This window comes from Somniosus microcephalus, chromosome 3 (genome assembly GCF_052327205.1).
Source record: "Somniosus microcephalus isolate GS21.2 chromosome 3, FLI_Smic_1.0, whole genome shotgun sequence".
Lineage (NCBI taxonomy): Eukaryota > Metazoa > Chordata > Chondrichthyes > Squaliformes > Somniosidae > Somniosus > Somniosus microcephalus.
Window position 1 is genome coordinate 161,251,043 of NC_140989.1, and position 16,858 is coordinate 161,267,900.

General features: G+C 49.0%; 1 protein-coding gene across 14 annotated transcripts in view; it reads left to right on the plus strand.

Moving 5' to 3' along the window:
* syne1b (spectrin repeat containing, nuclear envelope 1b) overlaps positions 1-16,858 on the plus strand; it is an 834,787-nt gene that overhangs the window by 730,719 nt on the left and 87,210 nt on the right. For all 14 annotated transcript variants that reach the window (XM_085981815.1, XM_085981811.1, XM_085981814.1 and 11 more), the window contains 4 exons: positions 2,779-2,941; positions 3,706-3,893; positions 6,235-6,385; positions 8,538-8,720. In XM_085981815.1, coding sequence (XP_085837941.1) covers positions 2,779-2,941; positions 3,706-3,893; positions 6,235-6,385; positions 8,538-8,720 — 685 coding nt within the window. The remainder of the gene's footprint in view (positions 1-2,778; positions 2,942-3,705; positions 3,894-6,234; positions 6,386-8,537; positions 8,721-16,858) is intronic.

Below are 16,858 nucleotides of genomic sequence, written 5' to 3' on the forward strand. Positions count from 1 at the left end.
GCTGCAATGCAGTCTTTAGTAATGCAGTGTTATGTGATGCAGTCTTCAATAATGCAGTGTGCTGCAATGCAGTCTTCAGTAATGCAGTGCAGTCTTCAGTAATGCAGTGTGCTATGATGCAGTCTTCAGTAATGCAGTGTGCTATGATGCAGTCTTCAGTAATGCAGTGTGCTACGATGCAGTCCTCAGTAATGCAGTGTGCTGCGATGCAGTCTTCAGCGATGCGGTGTGCTGCGATGCAGTCTTGAGTGATGCAGTGTGCTGCAATGCAGTCTTCAGTAATGCAGTGTGCTGCGATGCAGTCTTCAGTAATGCAGTCTTTAGTAATGCAGTGTTATGTGATGCAGTCTTCAATAATGCAGTGTGCTGCAATGCAGTCTTCAGTAATGCAGTGCAGTCTTCAGTAATGCAGTGTGCTACGATGCAGCCTTCGGTAACGCAGTGTGCTGTGATGCAGTCTTCAGTAATGCAGTGTGCTGTGATGCAGTCTTCAGTAATGCAGTGTGCTACGATGCAGTCCTAAGTAATGCAGTGTGCTGCGATGCAGTCTTCAGTAATGCAGTTTTATGCAATCCAGTCTTCAGTAATGCAGTCTTCAGTAATGCAGTGTGCTGCGATGCAGTCTTCAGTAATGCAGTGCGCTGCAATGCAGCCTTCAGTAATGCAGTGTGCTACGATGCAGCCTACAGTAATGCAGTGTGCTGCAATGCAGTCTTTAGTAATGCAGTGTTATGTGATGCAGTCTTCAGTAATGCAATGTGCTGCGATGCAGTCTTTAGTAATGCCGTGTTATGGGATGCAGTCTTCAATAATGCAGTGTGCTGCGATGCAGTCTTCAGTAATGCAGTGTGCTATGATGCAGTCTTCAGTAATGCAGTATGCTGCGATGCAGCCTTCAGTAATGCAGTGTGCTGTGATGCAGTCTTCAGCAATGCAGCATGCTACGATGCAGCCTTCAGTAATGCAGTGCGCTGTGATGCAGTCTTCAGTAATGCAGTGTGCTACGATGCAGTCTTCAGTAATGCAGTATGCTGTGATGTAGTGTTCAGTGATGCAGTGTGCTATGATGTAGTCTTCAGTAATGCAGTGTGCTGTGATGCAGTCTTCAGCAATGCAGCATGCTACGATGCAGCCTTCAGTAATGCAGTGCGCTGTGATGCAGTCTTCAGTAATGCAGTGTGCTACGATGCAGTCTTCAGTAATGCAGTATGCTGTGATGTAGTGTTCAGTGATGCAGTGTGCTATGATGTAGTCTTCAGTAATGCAGTATGCTGTGATACAGTCTTCAGCGATGCGGTGTGCTATGATGCAGTCTTCAGTAATGCAGTGTGTTGCGATGCAGTCTTCAATAATGCAGTGTGCTGCGATGCAGTCTTCAGTAATGCAGTGTGCTGCAATGCAGTCTTCAGTAATGCAGTGTGCTGCAATGCAGTCTTCAGTAATGCAGTGTGCTATGATGCAGTCTTCAGTAATGCAGTGTGCTGCGATGCAGCCTTCAGTAATGCAGTGCGCTGCGATGCAGCCTTCAGTAATGCAGTGCGCTGTGATGCAGTCTTCAGCAATGCAGCATGCTACGATGCAGCCTTCAGTAATGCAGTGCGCTGTGATGCAGCCTTCAGTAATGCAGTGTGCTACGATGCAGTCTTCAGTAATGCAGTGTTCAGTGATGCAGTGTGCTATGATGTAGTCTTCAGTAATGCAGTATGCTGTGATACAGTCTTCAGCGATGCGGTGTGCTATGATGCAGTCTTCAGTAATGCAGTGTGTTGCGATGCAGTCTTCAGTAATGCAGTGTGCTGCGATGCAGTCTTCAGTAATGCGTGTGCTGTGATGCAGTGGGTCCCAGCACAGCTTTGTTTCACTCCCTAGTGCCAATTTGAAGCCGTTTTAAGGATGAATTTTCTCAATGCCCACCCTTTGGGTGGAGCCACACCCACCTGATGCGCCCTCTGTAATTTTCCATCCATTTCCTTTAATGGGGAGAAGATGCTGCCATTTCCCAGGTGTGTGCTCCCAGTGCATGAGCCGCCGCACTTTGAGAAACCTTACCCTTTAAAGAACAGGAACATGTCCAATGCTAAGATAGCCCATCCAACATGGGTTCATTTATGAGACAATCTTTCAACCGGTCAGAATACACTCAGGTTGGGTACTACTGCCTGTTTGAAACTCCCAACTGTGGTGACCAGAGTTCTTGGAACATAGGAACAGGAGGAGGCCAGTCAGCCCTTCGAGCCTGTTCCATCATTCAGTCAGATCATGGCTGATCTGTACCTCAACTCCATTTACCTGCCTTGGTTTCATATCCCCTAATACACTGACCCAACAAAAATCGATTGATCTCAGTCTTGAAAGCTCAAATTGACCCACAGCATCCACAGCCTTTTGGGAGGGGTAATTCTAGATTTCCACTACTAATTGTGTGAAAAAGTGTTTCCTGATTTCACTCCTGAATGGGTTAACTCTAATTTTAAGATTGTACCCCCTTGTTCTAGATTCCACTACCAAAGGAAATAATTTATCTCTATCTAGCCAATCAAATCCTTTAATCATTTTAAACACCTCGATTAGATCACCCCTTAATCTTCTAAACTCGAGGAAATGCAAGCCCAGTCTATGCAACTCGCCTCAAAATTTAACCCTCTAAGCCCCGGTATCATTCTGGTGAATCTGTGCTGCACCCCCTCCAAGACCAATATATCCTTCCTGAGGTGCCGTGCCCAGAACTGAACGCAGTTTGATTCGGCTGAATATTTCTCACCTTCTCTTCCGTTTCAGAGTGAAGAAGTTGAAGGAGACGCTGGTTGCCGTGCAGCAGCTGGACAAAAATATGAGCAGCTTGCGATCGTGGCTTGTCCAGATTGAAACCGAGCTATCGAGACCAATTGTCTATGACTCCTGTGATTCTCATGAAATACAACAGAAGCTCACGGAGCAACAGGTAAACAGACATCCATCACTCCCTGCTCTGCGGCGTACCCGACTGAGGACCATCACCTGAGGAGGGGAATCAGCCATGACTCAGTGCTAGCACTCTCGCCTCTGATTTAGAAGGTTGTGGGCTCAAGCCCCACTGCAGAGACTTGAGCTCAAACTCCAGGCTGAGGGGGCGCTGCACTGTCGGAGGTGCCATCTTTCAGATGAGATGTTAAACCGAGGCCCCATCTGCCCCCTCAGATTGACGTAAAAGATCCCATGCCACTATTCGAAGAAGAGGAGGGAAGTTCTCCCCAATGTCCTGGCCAGTATTTATCCCTCAACCAACACCTGAAACAGATTATCAGGTCATTATCACATTGTTGTTTGTGGGAGCTTGCTGTGTGCAATTTGGCTGCTGCGTTTCCTACAATAAAACAGTGACTACACTTTAAAAACTACTTCATTGGCTGTAAAGCTTTTGTGATGTCCTGAGCTCTTCTTTTCTTTCTCTCTTTCTTTCTCTTTCTCTCATTCTCTCTCACTTTCTCTCTGTCTTTCTCTCTTTTTCTTTTTCTTTCTCTGAAGGCAGGAGAATTAGAGTGCAGAGCACCCCAGTCTGCTCTCGCCCATTTCCTAATGGGCAGAGGCAGTGTTGGGTGCCCAACCTCTTGGGGATTGAAGGGCCAGAAAGTGATTTCTAAAGTCTAAAATTCATCCTGAATGTTTGCGAGGTGAATTGGGCTGTCCTCCTATGCTACTTTAAACACTGCATCTTTGTACTTGCAGGAGTTGCAGCGGGACATTGAGAAGCACAGTACGGGTGTGGCCTCTGTCCTCAACCTTTGTGAAGTTCTGCTCCACGATTGCGATGCCTGTGCCACTGAGACGGAGTGCGACTCAATCCAGCAGGCCACACGCAACCTGGACCGCAGGTGGAGGAACATCTGCGCCATGTCCATGGAAAGGAGGCTCAAGTAAGGGCTCTTGTTTCATGCCAGTGGGAGGTGCTGCAAAGTGTATAAGATTTTAAAGATCAGCTTCAGAAGAACAGCTTTAGGGAAAGGAGTCATTCCAAGGGGCAGCGATAGGACCATGCAGCACGTGCAGTTGACCCTGAGCTAAGCATCCAACCCATATCCTTTCCATAACCAAGGCCACCTATTTCCACCTCTGTACCATCGCCTGTCTCCGCCCCTGCCTCAACCCATCTGTTGCTGAAACCCTCATCCATGCCTTTGTTGCCTCCAGACTTAACTACTCCAATTTTTTCCTGGCCGCTCTCCCAGTCTCCACTCCCTCCATAAATTTGAGCTCATCCAAAATTCTGCCACCCATATCCTAACTCGCACCAAGTCCTGTTCACCCATCACTCCTGTGCTCACTGACCTACTTTGGCTCCTAGTCCAGGAACGCCTCAAATTTAAAATTCTCAACCTAGTGTTCAAATCCCTCCATGGTTTACTCCTCCTTATCTCTGTAACCTCCTCCAGCCCTACAAACCTCCAAAATCTCTGCGTTCCTCCCACTCTGGCCTCTTACGCATCCCTCACTTCCTTTGCCCCGCTATTGGCGGCCGTGCCTTCAGCCCGTCTAGGCCCTAAGCTCTGGAATTCCCTCTCTAAATGGCTCCCCCTCCCCTCCTTTAAAACCCTCCTTTAAAACCTACCTCTTTGACCAAGCTTTTGGTCACATGTCCCAACATTTCCTTCTTTGGCTCGGCATCCATTTTGTTTGATAACGCTCCTGTGAAGTGCCTTGGGATGTTCTACTATGGTAATAGCGCTATATAAATGCAATCCAAGCGGAGTCAGTGATAAGTTTAATGATCTCGACGTCGGGGCCCCCATACCCAACCACTGCAGGCGGTCCCCGCAAGGGAAACGTCACCCCCCACATCCCCCGCCCCCCCAGTCATTCCATGCTTTGGGTTCAGCAGTACCAGACGCTAAAGGTTTTAATGTGGGGTTAGTTGCAATAACTTTTACATTTTTTAATTTTTATATGCAAACTGTATTGGTCAACCACTGCTACCCGACTGTACTGCCCAGAGTGTGTCCTTGTGCTATACCAGACCCAGAGGAGGTTATAGTGGAGTCTTGATGTATTGAATGTACCAAAGTTTCGGTCTGGTTCCTATGATAAAATTGCAATTAAAATTAATATCCAGCAAGTACCTGTATTTAAATGACACCTTTAACATAGTAAACATCCCAAGGTGCTTCACAGAGGCAAGAAAGGACATTGCGTGGTAGTTGGGGAGCGGTGACTGAAGGCCTGGCCAAAAAAAGTAGGCCTTGAGATAGCAAGAGCTGTGAGGCAGCTTTCTGGAGTGTGAGGCCAAGGTGGACAAAGGCTGTGCCACCAAGGGTGGAGTGGGGAGGGGGAGGCAAAGAGTCGGAGACGGGAGGGTACACACTGCACATAGGACTGGGTGAGCTTGCAGAGTAAATCCTGATGTACTGAAGTAATTCTGTGGTCCCACTCAGCTACCCCTAACCTGGTCCCATTGAACTCTCGTAGCTGCTGTTCCAGGTTGCTGCAAGGACCCACAGTGTGCTTAGAACTGGCCCAATTAACCCGCTATAGATTCTCTAGCAGCCTGCTGTGTTACTCTCCAGGGTAGGCCTGCAACTCTACTCTCCCCAACTCGCAATCATCTTTACCTGTGCATGGGGAAGTTTACGCGCAAGATGAGGCTGAGTGAGAACAGAAGGCCATAGGAATCAGGACAGAGAGTCTAGCTCAGGTTCGAGTTACCTGCCTTTTAAAGTGTCCTAGCAGTTGTATTAAACCACTATTCGTGGTTCAAGAAGAAGGCCCACCACTATCTACTCGGGGCAACTCGGGATCGGCAATAAATGCCACCCATTCCAGCAACGCCCACATCCCGATAATGAAATTTGTTTTAAAATGCAGCAATGGGATTGGCACCTCAAAGGAAACTCGATGTGTACAGCACTCAAAGTCTGGCCTTCAGGGTTTGCGCCGTCTTGTTGGACTGCAAATTGGAGAAATGAAACAGCTGGTTTAAATTTCCCAATGATGGGATTGTGTTTTGGGTTGAAGCCATGAAGTGTTCCACATTTTAACTTTGCTCCAGGCTTTCAGCTTCAGGGAGTCTAAGCTCATTGAATGGCCTCCAATATTAATTTTACAGTATTACATAGAATTTACAGCACGGAAACAGGCCATTCGGCCCCACAGGTCTCTGCTGGTGTTTATGCTCCACACGATCCTCTCTCACTGCTTCCTCACACCCTATCAACATATCCACAGTTTCATTGTGTCTTCATTTTTTCCCCCTTTTTTTTTTAGGATTGAAGAGACCTGGAGGTTGTGGCAGAAGTTTCTGGATGATTATTCTCGCTTTGAAGACTGGCTCGAAACCTCCGAACGAACAGCGGCGGTGCCCAATTCCTCAGAGGTCCTCTACACTGTCGCCAAAGAGGAACTGAAGAAATTTGAGGTGCTGTAATGAGGAGTAGAGCAGTTGGTGCTGTACGGCCTCAACAACACAGCGGCTTAAAGTGGCCGCTGTCTTGCTCATCTCCTGGCTAGTGCATGTTTACCGTTTGTACAGAACAGCCAGACATTGTTCCTGGCTGTGCTGTTGATTATTAATTGGAATTAGAGAGGGCTTCACAGCAGGACTATTTGCTCAAGATGGAATTGATTGAATTTACACCTATAACATATTAAATATCTTACATCTGTGTGCACTTTCTGTTGACTTTTTCTATTAGAAATCGCAATGTCCACATTTATAATGGGAACTGCCTATGTAAACTTGTCATGCTGTAGTTACACTCTCCTGCCAGTGGAGGTGCTGCAGTGCCACCTTTCTGGCAGGAGTGAGTAATTACAGTCTGACAAATTTACATTCTGAATGTGGATGTCGGAATTTGTATAGAATCATAAAAATGCCTGACTTTGAAATGGTGACTGAATTATGTCTACACACCCTGGTGTAATTATTCCCCACCCTCTACAATACAATACAATACAAATCGCTTTATTGGCATGATAAGGTACATCTTATGTTGCCAAAGCATCAAAATACATTTATGGTTGAACACATAAACGCGGTTCCATTCATACAGTGTATAAACAGGTATATCCCTGAGTTTATAAATATATTTTCGCCTTGTTTATATATACTCTTGTCTTAGTTTACTGGTTGTCCCTCTGTTCATGGCAAGCTGTAACATAGTGTGCCGCCAGTGTTACACAGCTTCTCTCCTCCCCCAGTAGGAATGGGAGTTTTTGGTTGTCAGTCAGATTTCTGAATTCAGGGCATATTTGTGAGAATTTTTGATAGAAATTCTCTCTGATGCCCTGATATTTTCCACAGGCTGTGAGGAAGTGCATCTCTGTCTCAACTACTCCCTGACTGCAGTGAGAGCATATCCTGTCTTCTCTTGGCAGCCTGGTCTGCCTGTGTCTGCCTTTTTCGATCGCTAGGCTATGTTCGCTAAGTCTGTACCTTGTCAAGGTTCTTCTCAGTTTGTTATCCTTTACCATGGTCAGGTAATCAGCTATGTTGTATTGTCTGTTTAGGGCCAAGTAGCAATTGAGTTTGCTTTGGGTTTTTGTTGTTTCTGCCCAATATGACAGATATTTTTCCTTTTGCTTAGCGACGATTGTGTTGGGTCGAATTCTTTGTGTTACCCTGTCACTGTCCTGGGGCTGGTTATTGTTAGTATTGTTATTAGTTACTTTATTGAGTCCCAGGACTAGTTGACTGAGGGTATTCTTCTTTATGGTCAGCTCTTGGCATTTCAGGGCGTCGTAGTGATAGCATTGGGGGTTGCTCATTTGTAGGTGATTCCAAAATTTGGTGGCTCTTTTTTGGATAGTGATTATTAATGGGTATTGGCCTAGTTCCGCCCTGCATGCGTTGTTTACTGTTTTCCTTTGAGTCCGGAGGATACTTTTACAGAATTCCGCATGTAGGATCTCAATTGGGTGTTTGTCCCATTTTGCAAAATCTTGTTGTGTTAGTGGTCCCCAGACCTCACTGCCATAGAGTGCAATTGGTTCAATTACTGATTTGAAAATTTTGAGCCAAATGCTAATTGGGATTTCTATTTGGATTGATTTTTTGATGGCATAGAAAGCCCTTCTTGCTTTCTCTTTCAGTTCATTCACAGCCAGTTTGAAGTTTCCCGTAGAACTGATTTTTAAGCCCAAGTATGTGTAGTGAGTGGTTTGTTCAATTTTGGTTGTTCCTACTGTGAAATTTATTGTGGGTCCATGTTGTTTGGATCTTTGCTGGATCCACTAACCTCACTTCACCTGAAGACTAAATATGGTCTCGACCCTCCCGCAGGGGTAATTTTGACCTTGTGTATTGGGAGATATGTAAAACGGGCTGCCGACTCGCTATCACCCGTTTTACACTCGCACAAATGCAATGCTACAGGAGATCACTCGCATGTCATATTTTTAATAATTGCAACTTGGTTTAAATAGGTGATCCAGTAGCTAAATAGTCACACAAAACACCAAGCTTAATTTCGCAGTGTTTTTTAAAAAATATATCAATGTGTTTGAAAACATTCTCTTATATAATGAAGTAGTGGGAACGTCCTGTTACTCTTCCTTCCTTCTGTCCTCAGGCATTTCAGCGTCAGGTCCATGAGAGCCTGACCCAGCTGGAACTGATCAACAAGCAGTATCGGCGCTTGGCTCGTGAAAACCGCACGGATTCTGGCAGCAAACTCAAACAGATGGTGCACGAGGGAAACCAGCGCTGGGACAACCTACAGCGGAGGGTCACGGCCATCCTCAGGAGACTGAAAGTAAGGCTCCAGCAACAGGCTGCTGTAGGGGATTCTCTGATCAAGATTCAGCCAATATCTTTAGATCGAAACTTTAAGAATTGGGTGATACATCAACTTGCACTTGTATATCGCCTTCAGTGATAGACAGAGGACACAGACAGGCTGGTGAAATGGGTGGACACATGGCAGATGAATTTTAACACAGAAAAGTGCAAAGTGATACATTTTGGTAGGAAGAACGGGGTTAAAAAACATGCGGGATCCTGGGTTCATAAATAGAGGCATAGAGTATAAAAGCAAGGAAGTTATGATGGACCTTTATAAAATACTGGTTCGGCCTCAACTGGAGTATTGTGTTCAATTCTATGCACCGCACTTTAGGAAGGATGTGAAGGCCTTAGAGAGGGTGCAGAAAAGATTTACAAGAACAGTTCCAGGGATGAAGGACTTCAGTTACATGGATAGACTGAAGAAGATGGGGTTGTTCTCCTTAGAGCAGAGAAGGTTGAGAGGAGATTTGATAGAGGTGTTCAAAATCATGTGGGGTCTAGACAGAACAGATAGATTGAAGCTGTTCCCAGTTGAAAACTAGAGGACACAGATTGAAGGTGATTGGCAGAAGAACCAAAGGCGACAAAGGAAAAACCTTTTACGCAGCGAGTGGTTAGGCTCTGGAATGCAATGCCTGAGAGGATGGTGGAGGCAGATTCAATCGTGGCTTTCAAAAGGGAATTGGATAAGAACCTGAAGGAAAAAATTAGCAGGACTATGGGGAAAGGGTGGGGGAGTGGGGCTAGCTGAAGTGCTCTTGCAGAGAGCCGGCATGGGCTTGACGGGCCGAATGGCCTCCTTTTGTGCAATAACCATTCTATGATTCAATATAATAAAGCATCCCAAGGCACTTCACAGGATCGATTATCAGACAAAATTTGACACCGAGACACATAAGGAGATATTAGGACAGGTGACCGAAAACTTGGTCAAAGAAGCAGATTTTAAGGACCATTTTAAAGAAAGAGTGGGAGACGGAGAGGTTTAAGGAGGGAATTCCAGAGATTAGGGCCTAGGCAGCTGAAAGCACAGCTGCTAGTGGTGGAGTGATGAAAATCGGGATATGCAAGAGGCCAAGATTGGAGGAGTGCAGAGATCTCGGAGGATTGTAGAGCTGGAGGAGGTTACAGGGATAAGAGAGCAGTGAGGCCATGGAGGGATTTGTACACTAGGGCGAGAATTTTAAAATCGAGGTGTTGCTGGACCTGGAGCCAGTGTAGATCATCGAGCACAGGCACTGTGAGTTAGACAGCCTAGCTGATGGGATGAAAGTCTCCATTATCCACCGACTCTAAGGGTCCTCTGTAAAATGTGTTTGGAAAGTTTCAACTTAATCCCTAGCAGGCACGGGCCTACAACACAAAATTGTGCCCCAGATTGCACTGATTGACAATATCTCTCTGACGGCCCAAAAGATGGCTGATGTGGGAGGAATGGGAAAAAACACCACACTGGTACAAGATGGGGAACCCTCTTAAGGTTTGGGCTGAGGCACATTGCTGGGACAGAGCAGAGGGAGCTTTGCTCTGTATCGTATTGTGTCATACCTGAACTGGGAGTGCTTGATGCTGACTCTGGGTGCCTGAAAGGGGACGAGTTTAATTCCGCAGCATTAACCATGCACTTTATTAATCTTTACTAATGCAATAAAGCACTGTGGGTATTTTTAATTGAAAAAAGGAAGACTTGTATTTATGCAGCACGTTTCACGACCTCAGGATGTCCCAAAGCGCTTTACAGCCAATGAAGTACTTTTTGAAGTGTGGTCACTGTTGCTATATAGGAAACACAGCAGCCAATTTGCGCACAGCAAGCTCCCACAAACAGCAATGAGATAATGACCAGATAATCTGTTTTTAGTGATGTTGACTGCTTTGCTTTGATTTGATTTACTTTTTAAAAAATTTTTGGGGGTCTATGTGCAATAGGGGGCTTTGTAGCACAGCTCGTAATGTTCATTAATAGTCAACAACAACTGTATAATACTCCTCACCGAGTAAAAACCCAACACTCAGCACTTTACAGAGCAGTGGAAAGTAAAAGATGGAGACTGAGCTAGAGTCTCTCCTCTGTCAGATACTCTGCCCTCACAAATCCCTATCCCAACCCTTCATTACTCTTCGACCTTCCTACTCTCCTGCTGCCTCCTTACAAGCAGCAACCCCAACTGTCCCATCCTACTCTCTCGCCGACCTTCCCGCCCAGCGCGCTCACTGGGGGCTAATCTTGCCAATCTCCTCCCCGTGCAACTCACCCCTCCCAGTGCTGACCTGTGGACGCTGGCAGTGGGTCAGCCACCTCTGACGCTCTCCGCATCTCCCTCCAGAATGTCCATTCTGCAAACAAGGCCCTTGCCATCCATGAGCTTATCATGCCCACTCAAGTACCGTGAAAATGTTATTACCGAGATATCTTCACTACTTTCCTCCCTCAGCCTCTGCACCGAATGACTTCTCTTCCTTGATGATTTCAACCTCCATCTCAATTCATCATGCTCTCTCTCCTTTGAGTTCTAGCATTCTATCCTCCCTTAATCTCTCCTTCCATGAAAACACTCCAACCCATATTCACGGCCACCCCCTCGACCTTGCCATCTCTCGTGGCCTCGCTACTCCCATCATGTCAATCGCAGATAAGGCCATCTCTGACCACTTCCTCGTATCGCTCTTCACCCACATCCCACTTCCTTCTGTGTCTGCCCCTGGAAAAAACTCTTACTACTGCACGTACGAAACCCCAACTGTCCAGCCTTTGGCCCTCCATTCACCATGACATTTCTGCAGCTACCGATCTGCTCAACCACACTCTCACCACCACATTTGGTGCCCTAGTCCCTACTAAAACAATTACTCTCTCTCACCCTGGCCATTCCCCCTGGTACGGCTCTCATCTTTGCTCCCTTAAGTCCAAGGGACACAGACTTGAATGGATATGGCGGACAACTGGTTTAGCCATTCACTGCCAGATCTGGCTGGACCACATAAAGCACTACCGGGTCCTGCTCTCGTCTGGCAAAATTGCTCACTATTCCTGGGTCATCCTGGAATGCAAAGATAAACCCCTGCTTCTATTCTCCACTGCTAACCGTCTTCTTAAACTCCTCTCACCTGTCTCCTCCACCCTCACCTCCGACAACAAGTGTGAGGAGCTCATGAACTTCTTTGTCTCTAAGATTGAGACCATCCGATCAGTTGCCTCTGCCACTTCCATTCCTTCCCCTAGCCCACCAGGCCAAACTTCCTCTAAGGTTCCCCCCTGCCCTAGCTCTGAACTCACATCTTTCTCCAGTTTCTCCCCGATCTCTCCTCGTGATCACTCCGCGCTCATCTTGTCCATGAGACTCACTTCCTGCTCCCTCGACCCTATTCCCACCAAACTGCTGACCACCCAACTTACTTTTCTGGCTCCCATGTTAGCTGAAATTGTTAACGGTTCTCTTTCCTCAGGTACTATCCCCCTCTCCCTCAAATCTGTCGTCATCACCCTCTCCTCAAAAAACCAACCCTTCACCCCTCAATCCTTGAAAACTACCGCCCCATCTCCAACCTCCCTTTCATCTCCAAAGTCCTTGAATGTGTTGCCACTTCCCAAATCCGTGCCCATCTTTCCTGCAACTCTATGTTTGAATCTCTCCAATCAGGTTTCCACCCCGCCACAGTAGCAAAACTGCTCTCGTCAAAGTCACAAATGACATCCTTTGTGACTGTGACAAAGATAAATTATCCCTCCTCATCCTTCTCGACCTGTCTGCAGCCTTTGACACAGTTGACCACTCCATCCTCCTCCAACGCCTCTCCACCATCGTCCAGCTGGGTGGGACTGCACTCACCTGGTTCCATTCTTATCTATCTAATTATAGCCAGAGAATCACCTGCAATGGCTTCTCTTCCCACTCCCACAGCGTCACCTCTGGAGTCCCCCAAGGATCTATCCTTGGCCCCCTCCTATTTCTCATCTACGTGCTGCTCCTTGGCGACATCATCTGAAAACACAGCGTCAGTTTCCAAATGTACACTGATGACACCCAGCTCTACCTCACTACCACTTCTCTCGACCCCTCGGTCCCCGCCACTAACTCCGTTCCCTAGACACTGACTCCATCCCTCTCCCTAACATCTGTCTGAGGCTGAACCACACTGTTTGCAACCTTGGTGTTGTGGTGGAGCCACTGAATGACTCTGGGCAACTGTATATAATTCCCTTTAACGATATTCTAACACCAGCCTAAGCCGGTACCATTGTGTTAGACATTACTGTGTTTTGTATATAGTGTTTGTATCTACGGGGCGTGGCCCCTTTAAGAGCGCGGGCAAATGCGATGACGTCACGTCGCAAACCACATGACTGCCCAGGCAGTCCTCGTGGAATCTCCATCCTGTTAAGACCTGTTTTCGTGGCTCTCCTGTATCGATCTCAACAAACTGTTTGAACTCGTTTAGTCTTACATTAAAGACCTGTTTGATTGATCTCCTGAGTCGACCTCAGTTCTGTGTTAGGAATTCAATGATTCCTACATTGGTGACCCCGTTTTTTGTGAACGTTTTTCGCAAAAAGAACACAACATGGAGGCCTACGCCATTTCTGGAGCTACTGCAGTTCTGGGAGCAGCAAGCGACGTCGTGGTTCATTCAGGTCGAGGCCCAGTTCGCCCTGAGGGACATCGTTGCGGATCAGACCAAATATCTCTATGTGGTCTCCGCACTCGACGGCTCTACCGCCTCGCGGATCATCAGCCTCCTCGAGAACCCTCCAACGGAGCACAAGTATGAAACCCTCAAGGCGCGGTTGCTGCAAGTTTTCGGGCTCACTAAATCGGAGCGCGCCCGTCGATTGCTCACTATGCCTGGGCTCGGGGACTCCAAGCCTTCGGAGTTGATGAGCCAAATGCTCACACTCCTGGGCTCTGAACCAGAATGCTTCCTTTTCCGTGAACTATTCCTCAGCCAGCTGCCTGAGCAGGTGCAAGCTGCCCTAGCCAGATCCGAGGTGGAAGACTGTGCGGCACTCGCGGCAGAGGCGGACAAAATTTTCGCAGTAACGCAGCAGTACTGCACCGCCACGAGGCACCCATCTCCCGCAGACGCCACCCCAGCTCGTCAGTCTGCTGGGCTGTGTTTCTACCACGCGCAGTTCGGCGTGAAGGCGAGACGTTGCCGCCCTCCCTGCAACTTTCCCCAAAAAGAAAAGCAACCGCGACTACTGAGGAACGGGTCTAACGGGCGCCCTGCGGCCGCCATGGCAATCGGCAACGCGGGCAAGTTGCTTTTCATCACCAATACGCTCTCCGGTCGTCGTTTTCTGTGCGACACCGGAGCACAGTGCAGCATTTTATCCGCGTCCGCCCTCGATGTGCAGGCAGGGAATCACGGCCTCACCCTTGAAGCGGCCAATGGCGGAGCAATTCAGACCTTCGGCAGACGGCAAGTGGAGGTGTGCTTCGGGGGGCAACGTTTTCATTGGGAGTTTGTTACGGCCAAGTTTTCTCAACCCATTCTCGGCGTGGATTTCCTGTGCGCCAACAGCATCCTGGTCGAAGTGAAGAACTGGCGGTTGATCAATGCGGCAACTTTCAATTCTATCCCTTGTTACCGCAGTAACACTACGTCGCGCACCGTCTCCTGTGCTTTCCCGACTCCTGAAGAGTTCGCTCGTCTGCTCGCCGAATCTCCTGACCTGACAAGACCCACGTTCTCCTCCACAGTCACGAAACATGGTGTTGAGCACCACATCACCACCAACGGCCCCCCGGTCTACGCGCGAGCCCGGCGTCTGGAACCTGGCAAGCTGGCGGTCGCAAAGACGGAGTTCGCGACCATGGAACGGTTAGGGATTATTCGCCGGTCGAATAGTCCCTGGTCTTCACCCCTCCATATCGTCCCGAAGCCTGGCGGCGGATGGCGACCATGCGGTGACTATCGACGCCTAAACGACGCCACCACTCCTGATCCCCCACATCCAGGATTTCTCTGCCCATTTGGCAGGGAGCACTGTCTTCTCGAAAGTCGACCTCGTACGGGGCTACCACCAGGTCCCAGTGCACTCACAGGACGTCCAGAAGACCGCAGTCATCACCCCATTCGGCCTCTTCGAGTTTTTGCGAATGCCGTTTGGATTAAAGAACGCCGCCCAGGCTTTCCAACGCCTGATGGGACTCCGTGCTGTGGGACCTCAAGTTCCTCTTCGTCTACCTGGACGATATTCTAATCGCCAGTCCAACTAAAGAGGAACAGATCTGTCACCTACGCACCCTTTTTCGACGCCTCAGCCAACACGGCCTGATTATCAACCTGGCCAAGTGTCAGTTTGGCCTGCACCAAATTGATTTCCTGGGGCATCGCATCACCGCAGAGGGAGCGGTTCCTTTACAAGCGAAGGTAGAGATGGCGATATCCTTTCCACACCCGCAAAACATTAAGGCCCTGCAGGAATTCCTAGACATGGTAAACTTTTACCACCGTTTCGTGCCTAAGGCAGCACTACTCATGCAGCCCCTGTACGAGGCCCTCCAGGGCAAGACTGGCAAGAACCCGGTAGACTGGACGGATGACATGGCCCGAGCGTTCGCCGACACCAAAAGCGCCTTAGCCAACGCAACCATGCTGGCGCACCCGCTGCCAGGAGCCACCATCGCCCTCACCACCGACGCGTCAGACTACGCAATCGGCGCCGTGCAAGAGCAGTGGGTGAACGGGACATGGCAGCTGTTGGCATTCTTCAGCCGTCAACTACAGCGGAACGAGAGAGCATATAGCACGTTTGACCGGGAGTTGCTCGCCTTTTTTCTGGCCATCCGCCATTTTCGCTTCCTCCTGGAAGGACGTCCTTTCACCGCCTTTGTGGACCATAAGCCACTAACTTTTGCCATGGCCAAGACCGCCGAACCGTGGTCATCCCGACAGCAACGTCAACTGACCTACATATCCGAATTCACCACGGATATACAGTACGTGGCCGGTAAGGACAACCTGGTGGCAGACTGCCTCTCCCGCGCGACCGTCAATACGGTTCATTTGGGCATCGATTACGCCCTCCTGGCAGCGGACCAAGCCTCAGACCCAGAAGTCCAAGCCTGCAGAACGATCGTCACTGGCCTCCGGTTGGCTGACGTCAAGTTCCATTCGGCAGGTACCACGCTGTTGTGTGACGTCTCCGTTCGGGACCCTCGCCCGGTCGTGCTGGTCGTCTGGTGCCGTAAAGTGTTCGACGCCATACACGGGTTGTCACACCCACGAATGAAGGCCTCACAGAAGCTGATGTCAGCGAAATTCGTATGGCATGGCATGCACAAGGATGTCCATGACTGGGCCAACACCTGCGTGGTCTGCCAAAAGTCCAAAGTACATCGCCACATCAAAGCTCCATTGGCCACCTTCACAGTTCCGGAGCGACATTTTGACCATGTCAATGTGGACCTGGTAGGACCACTCCCACCCTCCCATGGTTTTTCACACATCCTGACCATGGTTGACCGCACCACCAGATGGCCGGAGGCGGTTCCCCTGTCATCCACTACTTCGGCGGACGTGGCCAGGGCGTTCATTTCCACCTGGGTTGCCTGTTTCGGAGTGCCCGCAGATATTTCTTCCGACAGAGGACCGCAGTTTTCCTCCGAACTCTGGAATGCAGTGGCCCAAGGACTCGGTGTCAAATTGCACCGCACCACAGCCTACCACCCACAGGCGAATGGCCTCTGTGAACGCTTCCACCGATCACTGAAAGCCGCCCTGAGGGCCAGTCTCCAGGACGCTGGATGGGCAGACAAGCTACCATGGGTCCTGTTGGGCCTTCACACGGCCCCCAAGGAAGATCTTCACTCTTCATCAGCGGAGCTGGTGTATGGCCAGCCGCTGCGAGTCCCGGGGGATTTCCTGCCAGCATCGACGAAGCCGTGGTCCGCGTCTGACCAGCTTACTAGTCACCAGGAGGCGGCCAGATGCTTCGCACCGGTGCCCACTTCGCATCATGGGCTGCAGAGTTCGCACGTTCCCCCGGAGCTTCACAAGGCTGAGTACGTCTTTATTCGCCACGATGCTCATAGGGATCCACTCAAGGCCCCATATACTGGTCCCTTCCGCGTGTTGGAGGCAGGGGACAAAACCTTCACG